This window comes from Vespa crabro, chromosome 23, assembly GCF_910589235.1.
Source record: "Vespa crabro chromosome 23, iyVesCrab1.2, whole genome shotgun sequence".
Lineage (NCBI taxonomy): Eukaryota > Metazoa > Arthropoda > Insecta > Hymenoptera > Vespidae > Vespa > Vespa crabro.
This window is the reverse complement of record NC_060977.1, coordinates 752,501-779,569: the sequence shown is the minus strand read 5'-3', so window position 1 is coordinate 779,569 and position 27,069 is coordinate 752,501. Positions and strand designations below refer to the sequence as shown.

Below are 27,069 nucleotides of genomic sequence, written 5' to 3'. Positions count from 1 at the left end.
ATTTTTGTCGTGCGATAGAAAAGGAAAGGAAATATTTACGTACGTATCTATATAGACGGGAACAACGATTTTTTTTTTTCTGTTTCGAAGATACGAAATGTTTTTGGTTTTTGATCGTTTATCCTCGGCAAAAATTCCGATAGATTTGATTGATCAACGTGGGACACTCGCAGGAAACAAATAAAGCCGCCACGCAGCTCGTTGATTGGCTTTCACTTGCGGTATGAATGATCTATTATCTTATATATATATACATATATATATATATATATAAGATATATATATATATATATATTTGTATTGATAAATATATATATATATATATTTATATTTATATTTATACTTATATTTATATTTATATTCATATATTTATATATTTATACCAAAAACCCCATTCGTTCTCAACGAATTAGAAAACATAAAAATGTGGTAAATGCACGTTATGAGGGTAGCGGACTACATAGCTAACATCATTCATCTCTTTCTACGAGCATCCTATTGTTTTCTTCTCTTTCCGTTTCTCTCGCTTTTCTTTCGCTTCGCCGTTCACTTTCTATATCCTTAATAAATCATAGATAGATCGCGTCAATATTGCTTCGTCATCAGGTAGGACGTTGCCTAAGTCTAATTAACTACGGCGAGACTCGCGAATACGGCGAACAAAGTAGTAGCGTTTTAATCGCTGTAAAGTATCGTCTCGTGAGAAACGAATGGATCGATTTTATTTTCACTAGTTAGTAATCGCTTTTCCCTTCGAAGAATAAAAAATATCCTTCGCTTGGCGATTTTCGATTATCCTTATCCTTGAAAAGCACATCGATAAAAAAAAAATTTATTCGAAAGGGGACAGAAAAACGAGATAATCCTAATACTTTGTCTTTGATATATAATAATTCTACTTTGCATTCATACGGCCACCTTCGACGCGTTCTATTCGATATGATAGCGAAGAATATCGTTACTATTACTATTACTATTACTATTACTATTACTATTACTATTACTATTACTATTATTATTACTATTACTATTACTATTATTATTAGTATTATTATTAGTATTATTATTAGTATTATTATTATTAGTATTATTATTATTATTATTATTATTATTATTATTATTATTATTATTATTATTATTATTATTATTAATGGAAAAAGTAAAGGAAAGACGTTTTATCGGCCTCTTCATTCGGCACGGTAATTTCTAATTTATCGCGAAATACGCATCTCGTAGCAGCGAAGAGAGAAAGAGAGAAAGGATACTTTGCTCGCAACGATCATCGTGCAGGGTCGAAGCGTTGGCGAATCGAGCGATTCCTTTCGCCGAGTCCGCAACGATTTGCTAAATTACAGAATGCTCAAGGTTACGAGAGCACGAGCGGTACTCAGCGTACGTAAGAACGCGCGATAGGTAGGGGGACAGAGACAGAAACAGAGAGCAAGAGAGACGAAATGGAGATGTCGAGAAAGGAAAGAGAAAAAGGTGACGGCTTGAGTGGGACGAAAGGGATGCAAAAGGATTCTCCCTACGATCTCATGGATATTTCATGGAATCTCGCGGATGATATGTGCGACGCAACGCGTGGTAGTACGCTCGTACTCGGTCATTAACTAAATTGGCCAATAAAAACGGACGCGCGTGCGCTTACCAAGAAGCAAAAGTATCGTACAAACAAGTAGAAATGGAAGGTACATCGCGATTTTGGCCGTGAAAGGGTTCGAACGGCGCTCGTCCTCTTACTCACTCACTCATTCTCTTTTTCTCTCTTTCTCTTTCTCTCTCTCTCTCTCTCTATTTTGATCTTTACAAGCGCGACTACGATCTAGGAAATGAAATTTTATTCTCACGCGATCGATCCTATCGAGATCATGAAAAGACTCGTTCTGTGCCGGTCGTCGAACTTTTGAGAAAAAAATTAATGTTAAATTAATATCAAAATTGAATATTAATGAATCCCGTTCTTTCGTAATCAATACCTCGGCTGATAATAAATTAATCGAAGTATCAGAAAAAAGGAACGAAGGATCTAAATTATAACAAATTTTACGAGAAAAGACCATGTTGGCCGCTAAAAATAACAATGCGGCTTGTATAAGCAACAAGTGGACAATTCTAAAATAAGGTTCACAAAGGTTTGACAAATAAAATATATTTATGTATGAAAACAAAATTAAATTTATATAAAATAATATACACAGTAATAGTATATTTTTTATATATTCTGCAACTATTTTTTTTTTCTTTTTTTATTCTTTTCTATCACTTCTCTTTATTAATCTCGCTTCTGCCTTCTTTGTTTCGCATTTAACAGCAAACATCGGGGAAACGACTATTATATCGATCGAGCATTACAAAATACGTATAATAAAAAAGGAACAGAAACCGCGTGATCTATTATGTCGTCTTTTCGTAATTTTGACGATGGGTTTTTAAAATTGATTTTCTCTATGATAAATCGAACGCCTTTCCTCTTCTCTCTCTCTCTCTCTCTCTCTCTCTCTCTCTCTCTCTCTCTCTCTCTTTCTCTCTCTTTCCCGCGCGCGGCGCGCGTTTTCTCTTGGTTTTCATTTCACAATTCATTACATGGCACGAATCGTAGTTAGACATGCATCGGGATTATTTCGAAAAAAAAAACGAAAAGGTAATAATACATCTTTCTTTCTTATCTCTTCTCTTTTCTTATTTTTCTTTTTTCTGACGCAAACGCAATAAACGCAATAAACGCGGATACTCGCTCACGCACGCACACACGCACACACATTTCTTTTTTTTTTTTTTTCATCTTCTCCCTTTTCTTCTTCTTTACGCGTTAATTGTCTTTTTTTTTCTCTCGAGGACGTACTCGAGAACAATTTTGTTCACATATCGTATTTGGCACAACCACGCACGATCGAACGGAATGCGGAGTAGATATCAACGATTCGTTCTTTTTCTTGTAGTTGATAATAATAATAACGATGATGATGCCGACGACGACGACGACAATATTATTGGTAATTTAATTAATATAATATTATACGCAATAAGTAATTTGCGTTAAAAACACTCGAAATATCAATGACAACTTTCGTGTCGGCGCTTTGTCGTCTTATTAACAGAAATGAATATCTCTTTTCACTCGTTCGCTCGCTCGCTCGCTCGCTCGCATGATTCTAAACGAAAAGAAGAAGGATGACGTTCCTCTCCTCGTTAGATTTTAATTTTTAGCTTTCATCTTTTTAAAAACTCTGCATGAAGAATATGATAATGATATGAATTACAAATATGTATATAATGATCGTTCTCACTTTTGACTCATTACCATATATGCGTCCTTAGTAACGTATCAGTTATAATTAATAATTAAATGGGAGTTTACAGTAATACTGTTGATATGTTTTTAAAATTTACGTTGTTCTATGCCATCCGCCTTTTTTTTTGTGTTTCTCTTTCTTTTCTCTCTCTCTCTCTCCGCCTCCCCCCGCCCCCAAGTCCCTCTCGCTCTATATTAAATTTATATGAACAACTCTAATATTTTACGCTTATTACAAGATTTTATGATCGGCGGGCGATTTCGAGGAACACAGTGCAAAGAAGTTAAAGAGGAAAGAGTGTTCTTATTTTTTTTTTCTCTTACCTTTTCTTTTCTTTAGTCTCTAATTCATTCTCTCGGAACAAACGAAAGACGATTAATATCAGTTGAAGTAAAATTACTTAGTCAAAAGAGAAACATTTATAAGTTATTTTATCTTTTGAATTGAAGATGGTCTATTGTAAAATATTATACATTTAAGATGGCTCAGACAAATTTTAAACTTTCTCAGTAAGAATCATTGTCGAAGACATTCAGTTTCAAGTGAATTTCTAAACGTTATAGAAAATCTTAATTTTTATTCAAAGACTTTTATTCTTCCTTGTAATTCTATTGGCGAGATAACAAGAACAACAGTAAATAGTTACAAAAAAAAAAAAAAAAACGAAAAAAAAACAAAAAAAAAACAAAAAAAAAAGAAGAAAATGTAAAAAGTGTTCTCGCACCGCTTAGTAAAAATGTACGCTTCGCTCGATTTTTTATATTATTATTATTATTAATATTAATATTATTATTGCATTGGCTATTTTAACTTTTCTATCTTTCTTTCATTCATCGTTAAATACCTGATCATTGAGGTAGTCTGTTCTGGGTGTCATTACATAGTAAAAATGGCAAGAATTCTATATTATTCATCAACGCTTTCGCTTCTCATTGTTTTTTTACTATAATTATAACTAAAAAAATGTAAGAGGATTTAACGTTGTTTGCTTTTCAATTATCTTTGCACATGTACATATACGTATACACACACACACATACAAATATATATATATATACATATACACATGCATATATATATATATATATATTTATATACAAATGCATGAATGTATATATATATACATATACCATATATATGTATATATATATATATCTATAATATAATATGTACAAATTATATTACCAGTATAGCTCGACCCTAATGAAACAATTAATAAAATGTGAAAGGTCGAGTGTGAATGATCCTAGTTATATACATGTGTAACTTTGAAATATACAAGGTTGAGAAAAAGTGGAGAAATAACAAGGAAGCACGAGAATGTATAAGAGGAAACAACGGAATCTAATATAATTAACACTTTCTTGATCGAATAAGCAACGATTAACAAAAATAATTACTTAACAAGACGTAATTTCATTTCAGCGAAGTGAATGTATTATTCCTATCACTCGTCACTCGAAGATAATTTTTTTGACATCAACGAAGACAACTCGAATTTTTTTAACTATTCGGAATTCTAACTTTCTTAATATGATTCATTATATAGTATAAATAAGGAACAATAATCGAACGAGTCACGATTAATTTATTTTATGAAAAATTGATATTAAAATAATTGACGATTCTATAAGCTCTAAAATAAAATTGGTTGAAATATGTTTGTCGAACTCGTTCGTCAATATAGCTTACAGATAGATTTTAAGTAGAAAGGCAAAAGCATATTGTAAAGATATAAAATTAATTAATTTTTTGGATCAATCACAATAACGAAAAAAAAAAATAGATCGTTAACAACATTAGATCCAAAATCACGAATCAAAATTTCTTTTCACTTAGATCAAATTGCAATCATTCTGCAATTATGTTATAATTTAGTTAGAAAAAGATGAAACTCTCTGAACAAAACAAGTTTATCAATAAATTATTATATATCTGTAATAAAAAATATGTAAAATATTGTAATACGTCGAGCATAGACAATTTTTATCGTAAGTTTTAGCATAAAATCGCACGAACGCATGGTGCGGTTTACTATCTAATCCAATTTTATAATCAAATTTATTAATTAATATTATTCTACACTCTTATAATCCGAATTTTCGACCTATTTTTTAACACGTTATCTTATCAATCTATATTTAAGTATGCTATAATGTATGTTGTAAAACACTAACATTACTAATATTTTAATATCACTTTGCAAATGATATTTATGAATTCGATAGTTATAGATTACAATCAATATGTCTATACATTTAATCTATTATATACAACCTATAAACTTCGAAGGTTTGACGTCTCGTCGATATTAATAGAGATCAATAATGATCAAATAGTAACTTTTTTCAAAATAAAATTGTCGAAATCGGATAAATCGAAATGTCCTAAAAGAACGCGATTTTTCGAGTCGAGCTGCTCTCGAAACGAGTAAGCTATTTACGATCGACTCTGAATATCGCGACTCTCAAGGATTCTATTACGAACGTCAAGATATACATCGTACGAATAAATATCACTTTGCCGAGTACTAACTACAGAGAGAGATAGAAGGAGAGAGGAGGAGGGAGGGGGGAGAGAGGGAGGGAGAGAGACGACAGGCAGGCAGTCAGACAAACAGAGAGAGAGAGAGAAGAGAGAGAGAGAGAAGAGAGAGAGAGAGAGAGAGAGAAAATAAATAAAAAAAAATGAGAAAAAAGATAAATCGGATCTCGACGTACCTTCGAAGAATAAAATAACTAATAAAATAAAATATAAAAAGTAGAATTGTGACGCGTTCTAACGTCTATTCTTTAACTTAAAGTTTGTAAAAATTCCAACGAAAAATAATACAATAAATGACTACATAATATAAGAAATAGAACTTATTAATAGAATTAATAATAATATAAATACATACTTAAGTCAAATGGAATTCTAGAAATTGAGAAAACATCAAATATCTCGCTAATATTGTTCAATTTTATTTTCTTGCTTGCGTCGGCACAGCAGTCGTCGCCGTCGCTGTCGCCGTCGCAGTCATCGTCATCGTCATCGTAGTTGTCGTCGTCGTCGTCTTCGTCGTCGTGATCGTCGTCTTTGTAGTCTTCGTCGTCGTGATCGTCGTCTTTGTAGTCTTCGTCGTCTTCGTCGTCGTAGTCTTCGTCGTCGTCGTAGTCTTCGTAGTCTTCGTAGTCTTCGTAGTCTTCGTAGTCTTCGTAGTCGTAGTCTTTGTAGTCGTAGTCTTTGTAGTCGTCGCTGACGAAAACCGTGCCAGCAAATCCACTTTAATCACGCCCTCAGAAGAACATTCTGATTATTTGATTTTTTTTTATGCGTTTCAAGATGCTTCATCATGTGATCTTTCCTAATGAAACCTTTTCCGCAATTATCACAAGCATATGGTTTTTCTCCCGTGTGGAGGCACATGTGCCGTCTGAGGTCGGTCTTGTGGTTAAACTGCTTCGGACAGATCTCGCACTTGTACGGTTTGTCGCCGGCATGCTTCTGCAGGTGTTTCGCATGCAGGTACTCGAGGGGGAATCTTTTGCCACACTGATTACATTTAAACGGTTTGTCGCCCGAATGGAAACTCTTGTTATGCTGAGTCAAGTAGCATGCCCTGTTAAAAACTTTGTCGCACTCGATACACTTGTGTAAACCGTCCTGGGAAATGTAGTGTGAGCCAGTGTTTGTGCTAGTTACTTGATGCTCCTTGGTCAGGAGCATGCCGGCAATCTTCGATTTTGGATTTTCTTCTAGTTGCAAGCCGATGTTCGGATTGAGTTCTTCCTTCGCCTGCACGTGCTGCGGTAGATTGTTGTTAGCTTCATGAATTTGTTGTCGTTGTTCCTGTTCACCTATTTGTTGTTGTAATTGCTGCACGAGGTGTTGCTGTTGATTTTCGATCTCATATTGTTTAACAATCATGCCGTCGGTATTTACTTGCATCGTCGACATATCCATATTCGTCAAGGATTCGTATCGGGGCGACGAATTTCTATATTGATCATAACTGGATCCGGGAGACTCGAAGGATCTGTCTTGAGGAGATCGATTCTCCTCCGGACTTAGCCCCCCCACGTTAACGGCCTGTACTTGATCGTGGCCTACCAAGAACCCGGAGATGCCGAATTGAGTGAAGCTCGGCAAAGGTCTTTGATGGTTACTGAAAGTCCCAAAACCGGGTAACATATCTTGGGTCTGCTGATGAAGATGGTGATGCTGGTGCTGCAGTTGTTGTTGTTGCTGTTGTTGTTGCTGTTGTTGCTGCTGCTGCTGCTCGACCGAAGAAATCGGCAATAGCGAATTACCAGTAGTAGTTAGTTGGATGGTGATAGATTCCAGCAGTCCCATGTTGGTAGAAGTTGTAACGTGGGGGGGCAAAGCGTTTGGGTAAACCTGTTGAGGGGTCGTAGTACTCCCCATCGCAGGGGGCGAAACCATTGCTGGATGGACCGATCCCGACGTTGTAGGCGAAGTCATGTGGTGCGGGTGAGACGAGACCATTTGCGAAGGCGAACTCAGATGGGGCCCCGGCGGCGGCGGCTGCATTGCTGAGATAGGAGAATTCATGGGATGGTGCATGTGAATTTGACCCGAATCCATTGGTATGTGCAGCTGTTGTTGTTGCTGCTGCTGCTGGTGATGGTGTTGCTGTTGCTGCTGATGTTGATGCCGATGATGATGATGGTGAACCAAGTGTGGCGGCGATGAGCCCATTTGTTGATGGTGCGCCGCCATTGGCGACTGACCCGGGGAATTGAGGGGCAACATTGTGGAGCCCAAGAGAACCATTGAACCCTGTGGCTGCTGCTGCTGCTGCTGTTGTTGAGCAAGAATTACTACTGAAGATTCGTTGCTGCTGTTGCTGCTGTTGCTGGAATTGTTGTTGTTGTTGTTGTTGTTGTTGTTGTTGTAAAGAGTGGTGGTGGTGGTGGTGGTGGTGGTGGTGGGCGTGTGCAGCAGGCCCCTCGCCGCCTCGCCCGAGGGACCTGCAATCAAGTTTGGGGGACTGACAGAGGTTGATATCTCTGGTGACGACCTCGACGGGCCGGTACCCCTAACACTTCCATGTCCGTGTCCGTGTCCGACGCCGTTATCCCTCCCAGGATGATGATGTGCACTTATCGGCAGATTCGCTGGATCCGGCTGATTGCTTTGTTTCACGGCGTTCTTATGAAGGGTAGTATTATAATGTCTTTTCAAATGGCCCGAACTGGTGAACCACTTGTTGCATGCTGTGCAGTTGTAAGTTTTTGGCCGTCGTGCCTCGTTACTCTTCCACGATTGATTGGCCAACGGGGGAGCTTTTGGTGGTTGTTGCAATAGAGTCGTTGGCAACTGATGCGTCGGTATCGTTTGCGTGCTAGTGATGATGGGAGAACCTGGATGTCGAGATGACTCCACTACTGGCATGTGTTGGCCACGCATGAATTGTCCTTGATCAGAAATTGGTGAAACGTTCTCCATACCTCCCATAGATGGAAGACCTGGATGATACTCGTGCGGTTGACCGGTCGGTGGCCAAGCCAACATAGAACTTACCGGAAGTGATCCGGCTCTTTGTTGTTGATGGAGTACTGGATGCTGATGTATGTGTATATGTAAATCCTGTTGTTGTTGATGATGATGAAGCCTTATCAATTCTTCCTCGTATCTATGAGTCTGAACTTTGTGAGAATCCAAATCGAGGATCTCGGCCTGTTCCTCCGGCTCTTGTTTCACATCCGATTTCATCGATTGTCCACCATTATACTCGTAACCATGCTGTTGTTGTTGCTGCGGTTGCTGACTCGGCTGAGTCGGGGATGAATGCAACTGCGGCTGATTCTGCTGTTGAGGACTCCCACCTAATTGTTGATACTGCGGCTGACCCGGATAAATATTAGGCGAGTTCGAATGACTCGTTCTGACGTGTTCGCCGAGTTGATTAGCATCCTCGTAAACGGCACCGCACTTGTCACATTGAACCGGCGGACTTTGCGGGCTCGTCGAGCTCATCGAACAGGTACGCTCTGTTGGAAAATGTTGTTGATGTTGATACGGGTGGAAACGCGAGTACCCTCCACCACCAGTAACCCCGGCATTGTTCGAAACGTCGTCTTGAGATGATGAGTAATGTTGGGAAAGGAGATAGGCCGAGTCGTTTTGTATAAAGTAACTTGTTTCGCTGTACATTGGTGTATGAAAATGGTTATAACTTTGACTCGTTTGTTGCTGTTGTTGCTGTTCTTGATGTTGCTGCTGCGGCAGCTGCTGTTGCTGCTGCGTCAGCTGCTGCTGTGGCGGCTGTTGTTGCTGCTGCTGCTGCTGCTGCTGCGGCGGCTGCTGTTGCTGCTGCTGCGGCTGCGGCGGCGGCTGCGGCGGCGGCTGCTGTTGCTGTTGTTGTTGTTGTTGTTGTTGTTGTTGTTGTTGCTGCTGCTGCTGTTGTTGTTGGTGATGCGAAGACGATGGTTCTTGGGAAGGCGATGTCGAAGAGGACTCGCACGAGTCCGTTGGTGCTGTTACGCTGTCGCGTTTAACGTTCGTGTGACCACCACTGTTATGATTACCAGCCTTACTATTATTGTTATTACTCTCCTCCTGTTGAGCTTGGCTTGCCCAACGCGTAGATAGATTTTCTTGATGATAACACAAATGCACCCTGAGACTCTTATCGCTCTCAAAATACAAATCGCAATCTTTGCAGTGATATTCCGAATTGGAACTGCCACCAACGTACTGCTGTTGCTGCTGTTGTTGGTGCTCTTGTTGCTTTTCCACGCTCGTCATCTCACTCATATTATGGTTTTCTTCTTTTACGTATTATTTTCCTTTTTGCCGTCAGTCCATCTGTCTTCGTTTGCCTATGCCTCTCTACGTCGGAAAGTCTCTGGTCTACGATATGAACGAACGAACGAACGAATAAACGAACGAACGAACGAACGAACGAAGAAACGGACGGACGGACGGACGAATTAACGCGCGGAGAAGGTCCGCATAGGGGACGCGCGCGGTCGCGCTTGGACCGCGAAGGCCGATTTATCTCTTCTCTATCACTTCCACAGGGATTATTGTTCAATTTTATAACCGACTCTTTCTCTCTCTTCTCTAGTCTATTAGTCTTTTAGTTCGTTTTTCACTTGCTATCACGATCGTCATCGAGTTTTCTCACATACGGCACATCACAAAAAGAACGTATTCGAGAGAATCGAATCGAAAGCATAGCTTTTATATTGCCTCTTATCTCGATGATAGGAAGATGATGGAACGAAAAAAAAAAGTGGAAATAAAAAGGAAAAAGAAGGGGATACAGCGTGTTCTACATTTATCATATGATCGCACCTAAACGCATCATAAATGTCCAGATCAACGTGAAGCACATTGGCTTCTGCGACGTCTGCCGTTTCGCCGCGTACGGCATCGTCATTCTTCCCTTCCCAAAGTTATAATGACGAATTTGACGAACCGTAGAAGCGATAGAGCGTCTCTGAGCTCTTGTGACGCGTCTTCAACTCTGTCTCGATTTTGCGCAAGTTTTCTGAAAAAAAAAAAAAAAAAGAAGTCGCGGACGTGGAAAAATAAAGGAAAATAAAGATGGAACTAAAAAAACAACGGGGAGAAAGAAAAAATAAATGACAATTACTTAAAAGAGACAAAATGCGAAGACGTTCTTTCTTTCTCATGGAATCTTTCTCACATATTTAAGGTTTCCTTTTTATCGATGATCTCGAAGCGGCGACTCCGTCGCGCAGTTCGACGAGTACGATCCCTTAGCTGGACCATCGGTTGTCACGATGTTGCTTCACTTTTTACTTTGACCTTCACTATGCCGCTACAATCCATCCCCTCCGCAGCCGCGACCGTCGAAAGTATCACTCACGACTATCGTCTCTATATTTTCCTTTTGTTGATCCTTGATGCACTAACACACTTTGGAAAGCCGTAAGAAACACCAAGATATAAGCGAAAGCGCGACGAATATTAAAACCGAAAGCACCAATGTTGACGATGACGAATATGTCGATGATGAGAACGACGACGATGATGTGGATTTAAATCGTTATCACCAATCGTAATTACTTTATCTTTCGATAAAGACGTTGGTGGATAACTCGATAGTCCACAAATCGTTATCGTGCGTCCCTCTCATGCTCACTGGGTACACCATCTATTATTTTTCTATGCGTATCTACTTGAACTCACTCTCAAACGATATCCATGCCCGCTTCGTACGAGAGCCGGCACTCTTCTGTCGGTTGGAATTCGAGAGTTTCGAGTACTCTAGTAGCTCGCGCGCCAAGGCGCTGCCGCCGCCGCTGCTTCCCCACCGCCTCACCCCACTCCTCCTTCCTTTCCTTCTTTTACCGCCTTCTCTCTATCCACTCTCTCTCTCTCTCTCTCTCTCTCTCCCCCTCACTCTCATTCTACATCACCGAACGTCGCCCTACCACTACGAGACTCCCACTCTCGTCTCGTTCTTCTCGAGTCTCTCTCTCTCTCTCTCTCTCTCTCTGTCTCTCTCTCTCTCTCTCTCTACGGTATAGCACGGTCGATCTACAGCGATTCCTCCTCGTAGAGAGGAGTGCGCGCCAAAGACAGAGACAGAGAGAGAGAGAGAGAGGGAGAGAGAGAGAGAGAGAGTTGTGTGTGAGAGAGAGTGGGAACCGCTTGGCAGCGCCTCGAGACAGCCAACCAAATTTGAGACGTCGAGCGCACCTTACCCCCACCAAGTCCGTCTCCGTGCGTTCCGGACCTCCCTCTCTTCTCTCTCGCTCCCACATCTACTTCGTCGTCATCGTCGTCTCGAAAGACGATGTAGGATCCTGCAGGACTACACTGACTCTTCCATCTCTTTCTTCGTCGTTTTCTCTATCTCTCCCTCTATATCCTTTCTTCTTCTTCTTCTTCTTCTTCTTCTTCCACTTCTATTTCTCGCAAGGAAGAGCAATTCCCTCCTCTCGTTCTATCTTTTCTTCCGTGCGCGTGCGCGTGCGACAGGAGAGAATCCTCGCACAGCTGTGATATATGCTTTCTCGTAGCGCGTAGCGTCCTTGCTACTCGTGAAACTTTGTTGGGTGAGATTTTTTGAAAACTCCCACGGTCGAAGCTCGAGTTTCTCGATCGAAGAGAGTTAGCGACGTTAGCGCAGGAGTCAACCGACCTCCTTCCATTCTTCCGCTTTAATCCCTTCGCGACTTTGATTCGTTTGACCTTGTCGCCTGTAAAGTCTAAATCGACCGATTTATAACTCGCATCTACTGAGATCTTTCGCCTGAATCTTTCTATGTTTAAGAAAAAAAAAAAAAACAAATAAACAATGTTGTTGAGTTTTTTTACTTTTCCTTATATTTACGAAAATTTTTCAATTAGTCCGAACAATATAATAATATGGTAGCGTCTCCATTATGTCATTTCAGATAGCACGATGAGAATTATCTAATTTTGTAATGATACAATAAACACTAGCCTTTCATCCAACTTTCGATGAAATATAACCGATTCGCTTAAGTAAGGGCTGAGAAAATATCGCAAAGGATATTATCGGACGATAAGGAACGATCCTTCTCTCTCTGTCTCTCCTTTCTCTTGTCTTTCTATCTCGTGAACAGATCCCTTCGTTTCTCCGCTCAGCTTCCCTCGTTCCGTCCCTCTTTCTCTCCATCTTGCTTCGGCATCACCCCGACTCCAGCCACGAAGCCGCTCTCGGCCGAATAAAAAAGGAAATGTGGGTAACCTTGCATTTTTTTACGATATCCTTTTTTCTACGCGGGGAAGCAACTCCTCGACTCGTGCACTTTGCATACAGAATGCGACACTCCTTTGCTCTCTCTCTCTCTCTCTCTCTCTCTTTACCCCCGCTGCCCGCTTCCGACACTCCTACAACTATTTTCCTCCCTCTAAGAGCTCTCTATGAATACGTTTATGACGTTGCATTGCACGACCACCTGTGATGGAAATGAAACATTCGAGAGATTCGATCGATCTTTTTGACGCTAAACTCTCAATCAGAAATTACATGGATGAGATAAATATATTAAGGAGCCTTTAGCGAGAACGTTGATCGAAAAAATATTTGGCAGGATACGAAAAGTATTTGGTGATATTTTATAGGATCCAAGCGAAACGCTCCTTACAATGTAAGTGAAAGTTTAAAGTAATTTATGAGAAGCTGGATTAGTTGAAATATTTTTGAAATAGCATTTGAAAAAAAAAAGACGATGCATTGTTCGATGTTTTATTGCACGTTATTATCTTCGACGTCGTCTAACTCGTAACAAAGAATTACAACTGCTCCTCGATGAGCCATAAAATCGTCAAAATTTTCTTTTCTTCTTTTTACTTCGAAAGACCTTCGCTCGAATCTCGCTTTTATAACGTTTTCTTTTTGCTCATATAATAAATACAAAATTATAAATTTGGAAAGTTTCTAATTGCTATTTATTTTTGAAGGAAATTATGCGAGCTCTATACCGTTCTATACGAAATTGAAAGTCTCCATTTTCAAAGCACTCGTTTTGCTTCGAGAAAAAGTCTCAAGTCGGCATGTATGTATTCATGAGATACTAAAGTCACGTGATAGATTTACATAAAGGACGAATTAGTTTATGGGGATTCTCCAGCCCTTCTGGCTCAAGCTTCGAAACAATGCGCTTCGCTTTTCGAGATCGAATATTGAGATCGCGCATTGAATCCAAGTTTTTGCGGGATCTACCTACGATCGTGAAATATTCCATCTATCCATCCATTTTTTACGCGATATGATTTTCTTTTCTTCTCTTTTTCTCTTTCCTTTTCGTTCCCCTCGGCTCGTTAAATCGACACTTTTCGATGGGCCATCGAGCATAAGTAAACGTAAATTAATGAATGATCGCTATCGTACATTCGATTTATCTCTCTATTTAAAGTACGATCGTTTAAACGCAATCTTTATGACATTACTTTGTTGATCTTACACCAATGGAATTTACACCATGTGTCCAATTTATCGCTTATATTTTTTCTTCTTTTCTTTTTTTAAGAAGGGTAAGATACAAGATTTGAATAATATATATCCGTCTATCGCATGCGACACGAAGAACCGCCGAAAGAAAGGTAAACGTTGTCGAGCCTTGGTAAACAACCACCAATATCCACGGAAGCGAGGACTACCTCGAGTATTTCTTATCCTGAGAGAATTTGACTCACTCGCAAAAGAAAATCTATAAATAAGATAAGATATCTAAAAATATCGTCTTACGTGTTAGATGTATGGAAGAGTACGTATATTCGTAACGACATGTCGTACGCGCTTAAAATAATCACCATATTTATATTTAATAATTTCAAGGGATTACGATGTATCATACGACTTATCCCATGTGGCTTATGCATATGCGTTTAGCAATAATAAGCTTATCCCGAGAGAAAATGCGTTCTATTAAAAAACTTATTGACCTGTCGATCACGAGAATTTGTAGAATTCTAAACGAACTATTCCGTTTACTATAACTAGTCGAACAATGGTCGATATCGATTCGAGAAGAGCTACTTGCTTTTACCACGAACAATAATTTCCATACCAACGTTATCACGAGGACCCCTTTGTCGTCGGACTACGTGTCGGATTTGGATAATGCCAAGTTGGCGAAGGGTATTCAGCACCCTCTTCGATTTTTTATTTTCTTCGTTTCCTCGGACCACAATTTTTCCCCTCATAAATTCGATCAACCAAAGAAACGTTTATTTTGTACTTTCGAAAGATCGTCAATTCGAAGGAGTTCGTCGTAAAGAAGAATTTGTGACGTTGAAGATGCGTTCGATCTATCGATCCTTGGAGCAAAATATTTGGCGTAGAACGATGTTAGGGCGAATTTAAAACTAGGCCTGAAAGATCCTCGACGAAGATAACTTACATGCGTCGAGATAAATTTGGTTCTTTCGTAAACACGTAGAATACACGTGAATTTGAAAAGAAGCAAGAAGAAACCTTCCCTTATTTCACGATCGTATCCGATTAAAGTAAAACGACAAGGAGTCGACGAGAATCGTCGGAAAAACGGTTTATATATACGTATATATACATATATATGTAGGTACGTACATAGACTACATATAGAGGATACGTAGCTTCGATAGAGGAGACGAGCGAGGAGATGGAAGGAGAGAGGAATATCCTAGCTACCGTCGCGAGAGAGGGTGAGTTTGGGAGTTGAACGGAAGGTGGTGTAGGAGGAACGTTCTCCGGCATCAGATTGAATCAGCCTAAGCAACACACCCAAGCCGTCCACGACTTCCAGAGCCAGGCAAACCAACTCCCCCTCCCTCTCTCTCTCTCTCTCTCTCTTTCTCTTTCTCTCCTCTTTTCTCTGCTCCATCCTACTCGGCATTTTCCGAGGTGGACGCCGAGCTGACCGAACCACTATCAGCTAGATATTCGCTGGCGTGGCGTTTGCGCCCCATTTTATTAAGGAAATCCTACCTCGTCCCCATTGCATCGCTTCTCCTCCCTCCCCCCATTCCCCCGCTTTCATTCTCCACCTTCTCATCCTCCTTCCAGGAGCGTCACGAGATCCTACAGGGACTGGAAAGAGCTTTCCTCGTAACACGTGCGACGACGTACATTTCGAGCGACCCCTTCTGTCCTTCTCTCTCTCTCTCACACACTCACACACACACACATATATACACAAATTCTCTTTCCGTCTCTCCTTCCCCTTCGCGAAGCGGAATTGTTTTTCCCCGGGCGGAGCATTTTTCTCGCGAATACGGATCGAGAGAGAGAGAGAGAGAGAGAGAGAGAGAGAGAGAGAGAGAGAGAGAGAGAGAGAGCTAAAGGCAGCTTCGCTTGCAAATCGATGACCGCGTTACGCATATCGATGAGCTTGAACACATCGTGTGTCGCTTACGCGCCACACCAAAAGCCGACCATCTTTCGCGGGCCACGAATCGGAAATTGGAAAGACGATATCTGGCGTTATCCATTTCACAGCCTACTTTCGATTAAAAAAAATGGATCGCAATCTTGGGCGTAATATTTTAATCAGACTGGTAAAATCTTGTTACTTTGGTACTGCTAAGGTTCGTGACCCAAGCTTCGTGAGACGAGGAGAAGGATAAGGGAGAGAGAAAGTAAGGTTGCGAAGCTCGTCGCGGCGCAACCGCTAGACAGCGAAAAGTAATAAAAATATTCGTCGATGTCGTCGTCGTCGTCGTCGTCGTCTTCGTCGTAGGAGGAGGAGAAGGAGGAGAAGGAGGAGGAGGAGGAAGAGAAGGGACTGCGGAAAAGAGGGCAGGGTCGCATCATTAAAGGAAATTATAACAAAGTGGTGGCTCTGCGGTCCATGGTGCTTGCCCCGGACCTCACCGCTCTCGCGAAAGACGATGGAACGACGAGAAGGGCTGACTCAGTTCGCGAGGAAAACGAATTGAAATTTTAATCGTCCACCCCGACGGCAAATGCCCTCATCTTTCTTCCTTTTTCCTCTAACTCGACCTTACTCCGCTCCCTCACTCTCTCACTCTCTTTCTCCCTCTCTCTCGTCACCTTCGTAGTCGTCCCGTTTTCTTGCATCTCTCCAGCCTTTCTCGTTTCCTTTCTCCCTCGCACGAGATAAACGCTTTTACGCCTTTACCGTTATTTTCCGTCTCTTCTTCTTCTTCCTCTTCTTCTTTTTCATTATCCACAGATATAGCCGAGTGTTTATCGCGCGGAGAGTACAGTGACTCATAAAAGTCGGTTAACAAAATGGTGACTACATACAATGTACGTTGGTTGCGGGGATTCGAAAATTCGTCCGCTCGCGGCTTTTTCTTTTCTTTGTCTCATTATAACGCTTCGAGAAGGACGTATCACAGAACGTGCTTCTATTATAACGCGTTATTCTGCGTCAAAGGGGTCCGTCGTTTCGGCTTAGATTTCTCGTACCTTCTTCATCGGATTCAGGTTTTGTATCGAGTTACCGTGTGGCTCGATCAACCGCGCACGAGTTTTCTACGAGAGAAACGAAAGAATAAGAATCTATCAGGACGTGTTACTCGGACGAAAGCTACTTTTCCCTTCGTCCGATCATGAAGTTCTTATGGCCGATCGCGAAGATGACTCTCGACGAGGTTTTGTCCAAGAAAAATAGGGGAGAAAAAAAGGACGCGTCGCGTTGACCCTAGGCGCACACCTGACGAAAAATAGATTGGCTCGCGCCTAGGTTTCCGTACACGAAACTAGAAGGGACACGTTCGAGATCCATTCAAGGACCGCTCTCGATCTTTCTTCCGTCGTCACTGTTCCATCGTCCGTATCAAATTTTTCTATCCGACAGGGGGGCGCAACCTTTCCTAGTATAAGGACAGGACACGCGCGTTCCGAAGCCATTGAAAATTTATTGAGAAATCGAGAAAGTTGATCGCTACCTCGAACGCACACGATCAACTCGTCCATCCGGACGTTCTTCTTACTGAGTGCCAGAGAAACAGAGAGAGAGAAAGAGAGAGAGAGAGAGAGAGAGGAGAGAGAGAGAAAGAAAGAAAAGGGGAGCATTGTGTGAAATTACAGCCCTTCTTATGGTAATCGCGCCATCACCGATTCTTACGTGCGTGTACGTACGTACGTACGTGTCCGATAGCCAGAGTTACGAAAGATCAGGACGATCTTTGTCTCGCGTCGACTTTTACACGGCCCAGAACAGGAACGTTTCCATTCTCGACGACAATGAATTTACAATCTAAGCGCGTGCGAACGGCATCGAAATACCGAACGATTCGAATAGCCCGACTCGGACGCAACTCGGACGAAATATTCGACTCGAAAGGAAATAAAAAACATTTTGTGCAGTTCGCGGAGACACGGCAAGAAGAATATTCGAACGAGCGCGAGCTCGTCCGACTCTCATAATACCGATAACCGGACCGGCAAAAGGAGCCAATTTATCAAACGCGCTCCAGCCTGACGTTTCGAGGTCAGCGCCTCTTTTTTCGGCGTCTCGAACGATCGAAAGGTAATTAAAAGAAAGGAGCAAGGAGAATGTTTCGGAGGGAAAAGAAAAGAGGATATATCCGAGAGAGAAAGTCGGAAAAAATCTGCCCTCCCTGGGATCGCGTTTAAAAGTAACTCCACACCCCTTTTTCTTTGGCGTGAATTCGCGAGAGACTCGTCGGCACCATGGTTCCCACAACATCCTTTGTCCAGTTTGGCGCGGCGCGAGAAAGAGGGAGCGAGAGGGGGACAAGAGGGCGGCCGGACCTCGAACTAAAACTAAAACTAGTCTAACTGCATCCTGACGTCATCCGCGGCGCGATTCGCCTTAACCTTGAGAGTGCTCCTCTCCCCCCCGCCCCGCCCCACCCGCCCGCCTTCCTCCTCGCCGTCCCGCTCCCTCTCGCTCCATCTCATCTCGTTCGAGCGCACGCGCTCGTACAGCCTCTCGCGAGAGAGCGAGCGGTCGAGAGTGGTGTAGGAGAGGTGAAGAGCCGAGAGGAGGAAAACGAAGCGCGCCGTGCTTGGCTGAGAGGAGAGAGGAGCGCGAGGGGGATGCGCAGCTTCTTTTGTTTGGACCACCGCGGCACAATTAAAGTTCGTTCACACGTTTTCCTCGAAATTTAATCGCGATTCGCCCAGGTCCTCCTCCTCCTCTTCCTCCTCCTCTTCTTCCTCCTCTTCTTTCTCTATGCGAAACGCCGTCCACTTTAATTATCGAAGCCAACTCGAGAGAAGTAAAAAAGAGGAGCGTCAGAAAAATGAAGTATCGGGCGAGATAGAAGGACGAGAGGAGAGACAGGAGGAAGATGGGAAGATCGGGAAACGTGGTCTCGGCCGAATACTCGCATTCGACCTCAACGATATTTTTTAATTATTGCTACAGTACCGTAGAGAGCGTTCGACCTATTGAAATCTTTCCAATCGTTTTGTTTTTTCTTTTTTTTTGTAATATCATACGTTGACATTTTATAATGGAACGTAAAACTAATGTCAGCAAGCAGGTTTCAAACAAGCGATAATCTAAATAAAATAAAGAGATTGTAAATCTTTGTCGAAGGATGGAGCTCATTAAGCAAGTACGTTATATGAATTTCGCGCTGGCCAATTAGTTTTTATGATTCACGTCTCCTCGTATCGATCGATAAATCCGTGAGCGTCGGAACGGTAAAGAAAAAAGGAATCGATACCGATCGTCTCGGACTCGTATAACGGAGAGCGTATATACGCGAGGACTAATTCCCGAACTAATAATAAGATCTACTACTACGCTCTGCTCATCTTAGGTCGGCGGCCGTCTTGACCACGACGATCCTCGAGCCGATCCATCGGCTCTCGTCGAGAAGGAAATAATTCAAACTGCGATAACCTATAATTTTCGTTCTGCCGTCCCGCGAGAGATCTTATCGTCGAACAAACGAAGAAATATCATCGATACTATTGGTAAATACAGAAATACCGTTCCCGTCGGCGAATACCGCGGGGACCAGTTTCGTGGTATTCACATTAATTTTCGATGCGTCGTCAATCCGCTGTACGAGAGACCGACTCGGATTTCTTCTTTTTCGTCGTCGTCGTCGTCGTCGTCGTCTTAGTCTTACTCGTTCTCTCTTTTTTCTATCTTTTACTCGCCGATCATCGCCTTTTCCACGAGTTTCATTCTCGTATGAACGCGAACTGCGAGAAAGAGAGAGAGAGAGAGAGAGAGAGAGAGAGAGAGAGAGAGAGAGAGAGTGAGAGGGGGAGGCAGACGAAGGATAAGGAACGACAAAAATCCTTTGTTCGCGTCCATAAGCGAGCACCGATCGAAATTCAACTCACGCTCTATTCGCGTGCGTATTTGAAAACGGACGCGTACGTTCTCGTCGAGGAGGATATATCGACCCGAGTGTCCTCCTTTTCTCTCTCTTTTTTATTTTTTATTTTTTTTCTATTATTTACGAATTTTATGAAATAACATAAACGTTTATCGTAAAATAATGACGAGAAAAAAAATATTTTCAAGTATGCGGGAGAAAAGAAAAACGTTCCTTCTTGCATGTTGATTGCCAAGAAACGATTAGGCGTCGGTCAAAGGAAATTCCGGTAATCATAATTATCATAACTGTATATCACGACGATTTAAAGGAACAAGTGCACTTGGTGCCACTATGGGGGCGACCGAGTGAAAGCGCAAGGGAGGGAACTAGAAAGAGAAAGGGAAGAAGAGAGAGAAGGTGAAGGCTTGGAAATTCTTTTGTTTCGCGAACAATGTTATATACTGGGTATTTCCGACGACACGGTAGGATCCATAAAAGAGCTTTAAAGACTGCCTTCATGTCGCATTGTATTTCAAAGTTCAGGTAGGCAAGAAACGGTATCTCGTAGGACTAATCCGTACCAATAGTACTTTTCCATAACTTTCTCTTGACAAATACTTCTTTTGAGTAATTTTGTAAATTAATGTTTAAGACGATGATAAATTAAGTAATAAATAATGTCACATAACAGTCAAAGTAAATTTAAACGTACATTGCAATTTTTCCAACTTAATTGCTAAATCTATTTCTAAAATTACTCAACATTGATATGTTGTAATATTTGAAAAATATGAAATTTAACAAAGAAGTATTTGAACTTGATTGAGAAAAAAGAAAAACAAAATGAAAATATTTCGGAATCGAGAAACTTTATAAAGAACGCTGATCGCAAAGCTCAAAAAATGCAAGTTCTATGGATATAGAAGGAAGGGGGAAGACGGATAAAGAGGATGATATCGGCGGCGACGATGATGACGACAATCGGTAATTTCTGCGGTCATCGATCATCTCTCGACGTTTGGCGATTGGTCGACCGTACGGATTTGCTGCCGAAATTCGGAGCGGCGATTGGCCGACACCGAGTGTGAGAAAATCTTCTGCAAGACTACTACTCAATGCCTGCCAGCCGAGAATGATTTATCCCGATGACGGATGCTCTTTATCCTTCTCCTCCGTCTCCTTTTCTCGCAATTCGTCGATATAGACGCAACGCGAAACGATGCAAATTATCGTCAAAATGTCGTTTTTTTCCTCGAAACGATTCGCGCTTGGCTAGAATCTTTCATTCCAACTGGAGAGACCATTGCGTGCTCTATCTCTCTAACTCTCTCTCTCTCTCTTTCTCTCTCTCTCTTTCTCTCTCTGTCTCTCTTTCTCTCTGGTTACCCCTCTCAACAATAGGTAGTGATCGAGCTATTTTCATCGGTTGCTGTCACTCGTATTTTGGCCGGCGAATGAAAAAACGATGCATTGTTACGAACGAAATTTCGCGCGTAACGCTTCCGTTGCACTTACGCCATCGGAGCTGCTTGTTACACGAGTATATGCATTTTATCGATAATCGTGTTCGATAATCAATGAGCTTTCGACGTAACGATCACCCTGAAAAGATGGATCGTTTGGTTCGTTGATGCCATTTCGCAACAAGGGGTAGATTAGAAATGGTAAAGATAATGAGATAGAGTGAAAATAAAACGTTGGAGTTACTAGTTGGATCGATTTAAAGAAGATTTTCTCTCTTTCGTTCCTTCGTTCGCCTCGTTCTCCGAAGCGATCTCGAAATAATGCAAACGTTCCGACGGTATCTGCTTACGAGAGCGCGGGATCTGCAGTCTCTTTATGAGGGTGCATGTCAATGACCCGCTCGTCGAGGGCTGACATAGGGGTGGTTTCGCGTCGGTGGGAGTACGAAGGCACGTTGCCGGCGTGTTTCGGCATTTTTCCGAGCACCGACGGGGGGGTGAGCCGCTTTGCTGTCGCTGCGACTTTGTTGGGGTAGGTTCGTGAACAAACCTGGGAGCGATTGCATCCCACCTATATTGCGGCCTATTCATCGAACATTATAGCCAGTCCTCTATTCACATTGTTTCCACTTTTATGCTCGTCAATTTTTTCGAACGTGATGAATGAAGGATCAACGACCATACGACCCATAATTTTTTTATCTCCTTCTTTCACCTTCGTCTCCGATAAATAATTAATTATATCGAAAATGAAATGGGATCGTTCGAAAGATCGATCCGATATTCGTATTTAAAATGACGAGGTAGGTGCCCCTTCTCGGGGCTTCTCCATAAGATTAGATACCGTAAATGGACACGGCTTATCTCGAAAGAACGGACGGCTGGAGCTCGGCTCTCGAACGATAAGACCGAGCTGAATTTCTCTTTCCCTTTTACGATTTCGACCTTGTCGGTTTAAAAAGTTTGCATTTTTACCGAATTTTCCTACTTCCCGGCTCTTCTTCCACCCTCATACGTCCGTTATCGTATCTTTTCGTTTTCTCATCTTTTTCTCGTGGCGAGGCTAAATTCGCGATGAATGGCGTTAGGTGGAATAGTTCCAAGTAAATCCATAAATCTAACGCGATATCGTTGGCGCTATCGTAACGCGTTCGAGTGGCAATGGCTTTGCTCTAACAAAAACACCATCTTCCGCGTGCACTTGGCGTTGACTGGACCAGGTGATGCCTGAATACATGTAATTTATATATATATGTATATATGTATATATATATATACATATGAGCGCGCACATACATATACATACATACATATACATACATACATACATATATATATATATATATATATATATATATATATAATATATATATATAATATATGGATATATACAAGGTCGTAAATCCACAAACGGAGGCCGAGCTAATAGTGGTCCCGTCCGTACAATGTTATTAATCACGCGAACGCGTTACCGAGGGTCTTGCGAACTTAATTAATTAAATCATATAATAGCCGGAGAAACTAGAGAGGAACTCCTCCGCGCGTTATTCCTCTTTCTCACCGGGTGCCTCTCCTCTCTCGTCCCTTACCTTCGACGGTACCCTTCAACGCTATCGGAAGCGTCCATCAACGGCAGCATCCCCGAGGCATTGTTTCTCCCTACTGTCCAAACCTCCTAGCGAGCACGGAAGATATCTTTAGAACGCGCTCGTAAAGGCCAAGTAGCCAATTCGCGAGAGTCGTCTCAAGACTGAAAATTAACGCTATACGAAGGGCATGGCTGGGTATCGCCTCGATAAAGCCGATCTTGGTAATACCTAAGATAAAAGTAAATAGGTCATTTATGCGCACTAGATATCGCGACTATACTCTTTGTCGGGGCATCTTCTTTCCTTCGTAGCCACGTTCGTAGAAACGTTTCTTCTCCCGACGAATCGTGAATCGCAAGATGGGTGGAACGAATCGCGCGGACGGGGAAAGGCGTTATGCGGGAGAGAAAAGATATTGGCGAGAGTTTAACGCTCGGCAGGAGATTATCGCGAGCCCGATATTCTCGATCTCGAACGATACGGGGATTGGTCTCGCGTACCGAAGCGCTCCTTCACGGAGTTTCGCCTTCGAAACCGTGCGTAACCGTGCATAATGCCGGATGCGTCGGATCGATAATCGCTTCTTTCTCTACTCTCCCCCCCCCCCCCGAACCCCACCCCTTCCCCGATAACCTTGGCCAACGCACGGAAAGAGATTCGTCTCCCCTTCTTTTTCTTTTCGCCCTCTGGTCATCGTTTTATCAGTGAATGCTCGTTTGGCGGCAACGGCACGCATCATTAAGCTTCCAGCGTGCCGTAACGTCGACGAAGCTCGCTCGCGCCAACTTCGGTACGTGCATGCCTCCTTCCCATTGCCCTCCCCTCACCGCCTCCTTCTCCTCTTCCTATCTCCGGCATCCCTCGACGAAGCCGCCCTCGCAAATCTCCCTCGCAAAGCACCCTTCCTCCCGTTTCCTTTTCTACGTCGGCTTCTCTCCTCGCAGATGACTCCTACAAGCGTACGCATACATCTACGTTTTCTCGTCCACCCTTTCGCATTCCTCCACCCTCGGAGCTTCAGCCCGATTCCCCTTAACGCTAATTTATCTTAATTACATTCTACGCGCGTTGGCGTGCACGAGTGTGCGCTAGTGTCACTTTCGTGCATGTGTTTGCTACGACTCTCTACGTTCGTTCGCTTAAATGTGCGCTTGGATACGTCTACGCTCGCGGCTACACGCGAGCTTTAATCTTCGCGTCACGGAATATCCGCTTCGTGTCCGTCCTAGGGCCGGATTTCGGCTCTCTCTCTCACTCTCTCTCTCTCTCTCTCTCTCTCTCTCTCTCTCTCACATATCTCGCGCGCGCACGCACGCACGCACACACGCACACACACACACATGCGCGCGCTATATCCTTGCCTTCCTCGTTTCCGCATCGATCGTCGCTTCGCCCAAATTTTCGGCTTATCCCTCGAGCTTCTTTTTTCCAGCGTATTTTATTCAGTGTCATTTAACTCGATGGAACTTATTTACGATCTTATTCTTCGTATATGTACGATTTCGAATCGGCGAAAGCCTGAAACGAATGTGGAGACGTATTTGCTGCACGTTAATCTCGAGATTGGCCATTAGGATTCAGTGTATGGCGTCGGCCTTGCCGCTGGAAGATAAGGGGGTAATTTCTGCTCGCCGAGGGGGTCAGAACTGGCCGTAGCTCATCTCTCGAACGGTTCAACATCCCCCATGGGGTGGTTGCCACGTTCTCTCTCGCACGGCCGAGCATCACATCCTTCTCCTTTTGCAACGAAAGTACTTCGCAATGATCTTGAGCTGAAAACTCGGTTTAAGCTCAACGCCATCGTTACCACCTTCGTCTTTCCCATCCATGCAAATTATATACGCGGGATCTTGGGACGTACGAGGGGTCGTTCCTGGAAAACTTCATCGATCGATCAAATATTCTCCTAATAATCGCGTCCTTTTCTAAACGTTACAGAGGCACGAGTTTGCACTCGATCGTAAAAACTTTTGACCAAGTCGTTCTTCGCTTATCCTTTATATTGATGTTTTTTTTTCATGTTTATGTTTATGCGCCTGCCTCTACAATGATACTATTAGACGATTAGATCTTTAGATAATTGTCAGGACCAGTGTTGGTGAAGATTTGGAAAATGATCTTTTTATTTTCTTTCCTTTTAATCGTATTTATTTGAAATTTTCCAAAATCAGTTTCTACATACGCCTCTTTTTTTCTCTTTTTTCCGCCTTACCGTACGCAGTTAGAGAATCGATTTTCTGGAATCGCGTAAGGTAGGAGAAAGGGGGTTTCCTTTTGGTAGGGGCCGTCGCCTTTCAGATTATTTACGAACTTCTCCCGGGGCTGGGTGTCCTCGTGGCGTTTTTCGGTGGCGCTGCGAGGTGCCGTAGAATTTTCGCGTGTGCCGTGGACGAGGTCCACCAACCCCTTTCGCTTTTACATCCGGCCAACACCCTCCTAGCCATTTCTCACCCCCGCATTGGCGTAAAGAGCCGCAAGCCAAAGTTGGACCGAGGATAAGGCTATAAAACGTTCGTTCCAAGTTATCGAAAATTTCGAGTCGAACGGAAATTAACGATAATGAATTCGTTAGATCGAAAACTGTTTCTACAAGTTGTAATTGAGGTTGAATGAACTTATTATGCCTCAGATTCAGAATGGTATCTAGAAAATTATTTCCCTCTTATTTCCATCTTCGATTCGGTAATTTACAAAGCGAGGATCGACATACCTACCTAGACTTTTCTCTTGTTTCGCGATCTGTCAATCGGCTAAAAATACTGTAAAAGACCGAGGTGAAATCGGTCGAGTACGCCAATGCTTGGTCCAGCCCTTGGTCAAGGGAGGTTTAGGTACAGTGCGGGCATATAAGCACACGAAAGGGAGAAAACGGAGAAAAGACGAAGGGTGGTCGACGGGAGGAGTCGGGCAGGGTAGAAAGAGAGAAAGAGAGAGAGAGAGAGAGAGAGAGAGAGAGAGCGAGAGGCAAAAGAGATCGCGAAGGCGTGTGCGTGCGGACCTTTACAGAATTCCGTAGGATCGCACATTTTCCGTACGACTCGCACACTTTTCCATGCGTCACGTGTACCTACATATATACATGAACCTACATATATATATATATATATATATATATATATATATATATATATACACGGATATGCTCGTATGTAAATAACGTCGATGTGGAGCACGTGTGACTACGTGTGGGCGAAGTAGCCAGTGGCAGGCAAGCAGCAGGGAGCTTTACCCCGGAGGAACTTTCGACGGAGATGGAAAATGTTCGAGGAGAGGGATCGAGAGAGAACGTAAGGAGGGGCAGAGGGACGAAAGAGGGTTGAAAGAGGGAGGTGAGAGAGCGGCGAAGGGTGGCTCCATCTCCTGCACTCCTAACTAACATGTATTTTGCATAAAGCTTACATTACTTGAATTACAATGCCGTCTCGTACCCTTCGCTGACGTCCACCTACTACGTAGGATCGCGAGGAGAGGAGATGCTGCCATGTAAATTGCTTCCCGGAGCTTCGCCAAGTTTGCGCGCAAGTGCTACTCTGAGTATACACACATACACACATACGCACGCATACACATGCTCGCCCTTATGTTAGGCCGGCCAAACCTTCCTAACGTCGCTCTTCGTGTTTCACGCGCTTATTTTACGTTTCCATGTGTGTGCCTTTTCCTAGGTGCGATATCCTGAACACGGTGCACCTTTGCTACTTCTTCTTAGACATCCCGAATAGCAGGGAGGAAAATTCGTTATCTCGATCATTCCGTAACGTCTCTCGACAATTATCGAGACAGATCTGCACGCGATCGATCTTTTTTTTCTGCTTTTCGAAAAGAACAATTTTCAAAGAATTTATCGGCTTTTTCAATGACCCACATTTACGTTCCTCGTTATCAAAGAGACCGCGTTTCAAAATGTAAAGTGCTTTCTCCTTAAAGAGGAGAGAGAGAGAGAGAGAGAGAGAGAGAGAGAGAAGAAAGTTTCTCGAACGAAATTAATTTGTTTTTGAGGGAGGAACTTTC

General features: G+C 42.6%; 1 protein-coding gene across 2 annotated transcripts; it reads right to left on the bottom strand.

The window, feature by feature from the left end:
• Positions 1-6,424: 6,424 nt before the first annotated feature.
• On the bottom strand, positions 6,425-11,551 carry LOC124432039 (putative uncharacterized protein DDB_G0291608). 2 transcript variants are annotated; one of them, XM_046980537.1, is made up of 2 exons: positions 10,903-11,551; positions 6,425-10,797 (listed from the first exon to the last, which is right to left on the bottom strand). In XM_046980537.1, the coding sequence occupies exon 2, from the start codon at positions 10,056-10,058 to the stop codon at positions 6,567-6,569; it is 3,492 nt and encodes a 1,163-aa protein (XP_046836493.1). In that variant the 5' UTR covers positions 10,059-10,797; positions 10,903-11,551; the 3' UTR covers positions 6,425-6,566. The 2 variants fall into 2 exon arrangements, with proteins under 2 accessions (XP_046836493.1, XP_046836494.1); XM_046980538.1 differs by having other exon boundaries at positions 10,957-11,551.
• Positions 11,552-27,069: the final 15,518 nt, after the last annotated feature.

Bases quoted from the DNA above. Each gene is read 5' to 3' on its own strand.
- LOC124432039 (XM_046980537.1), bottom strand. From the start codon at position 10,058: ATGAGTGAGATGACGAGCGTGGAAAAGCAACAAGAGCACCAACAACAG.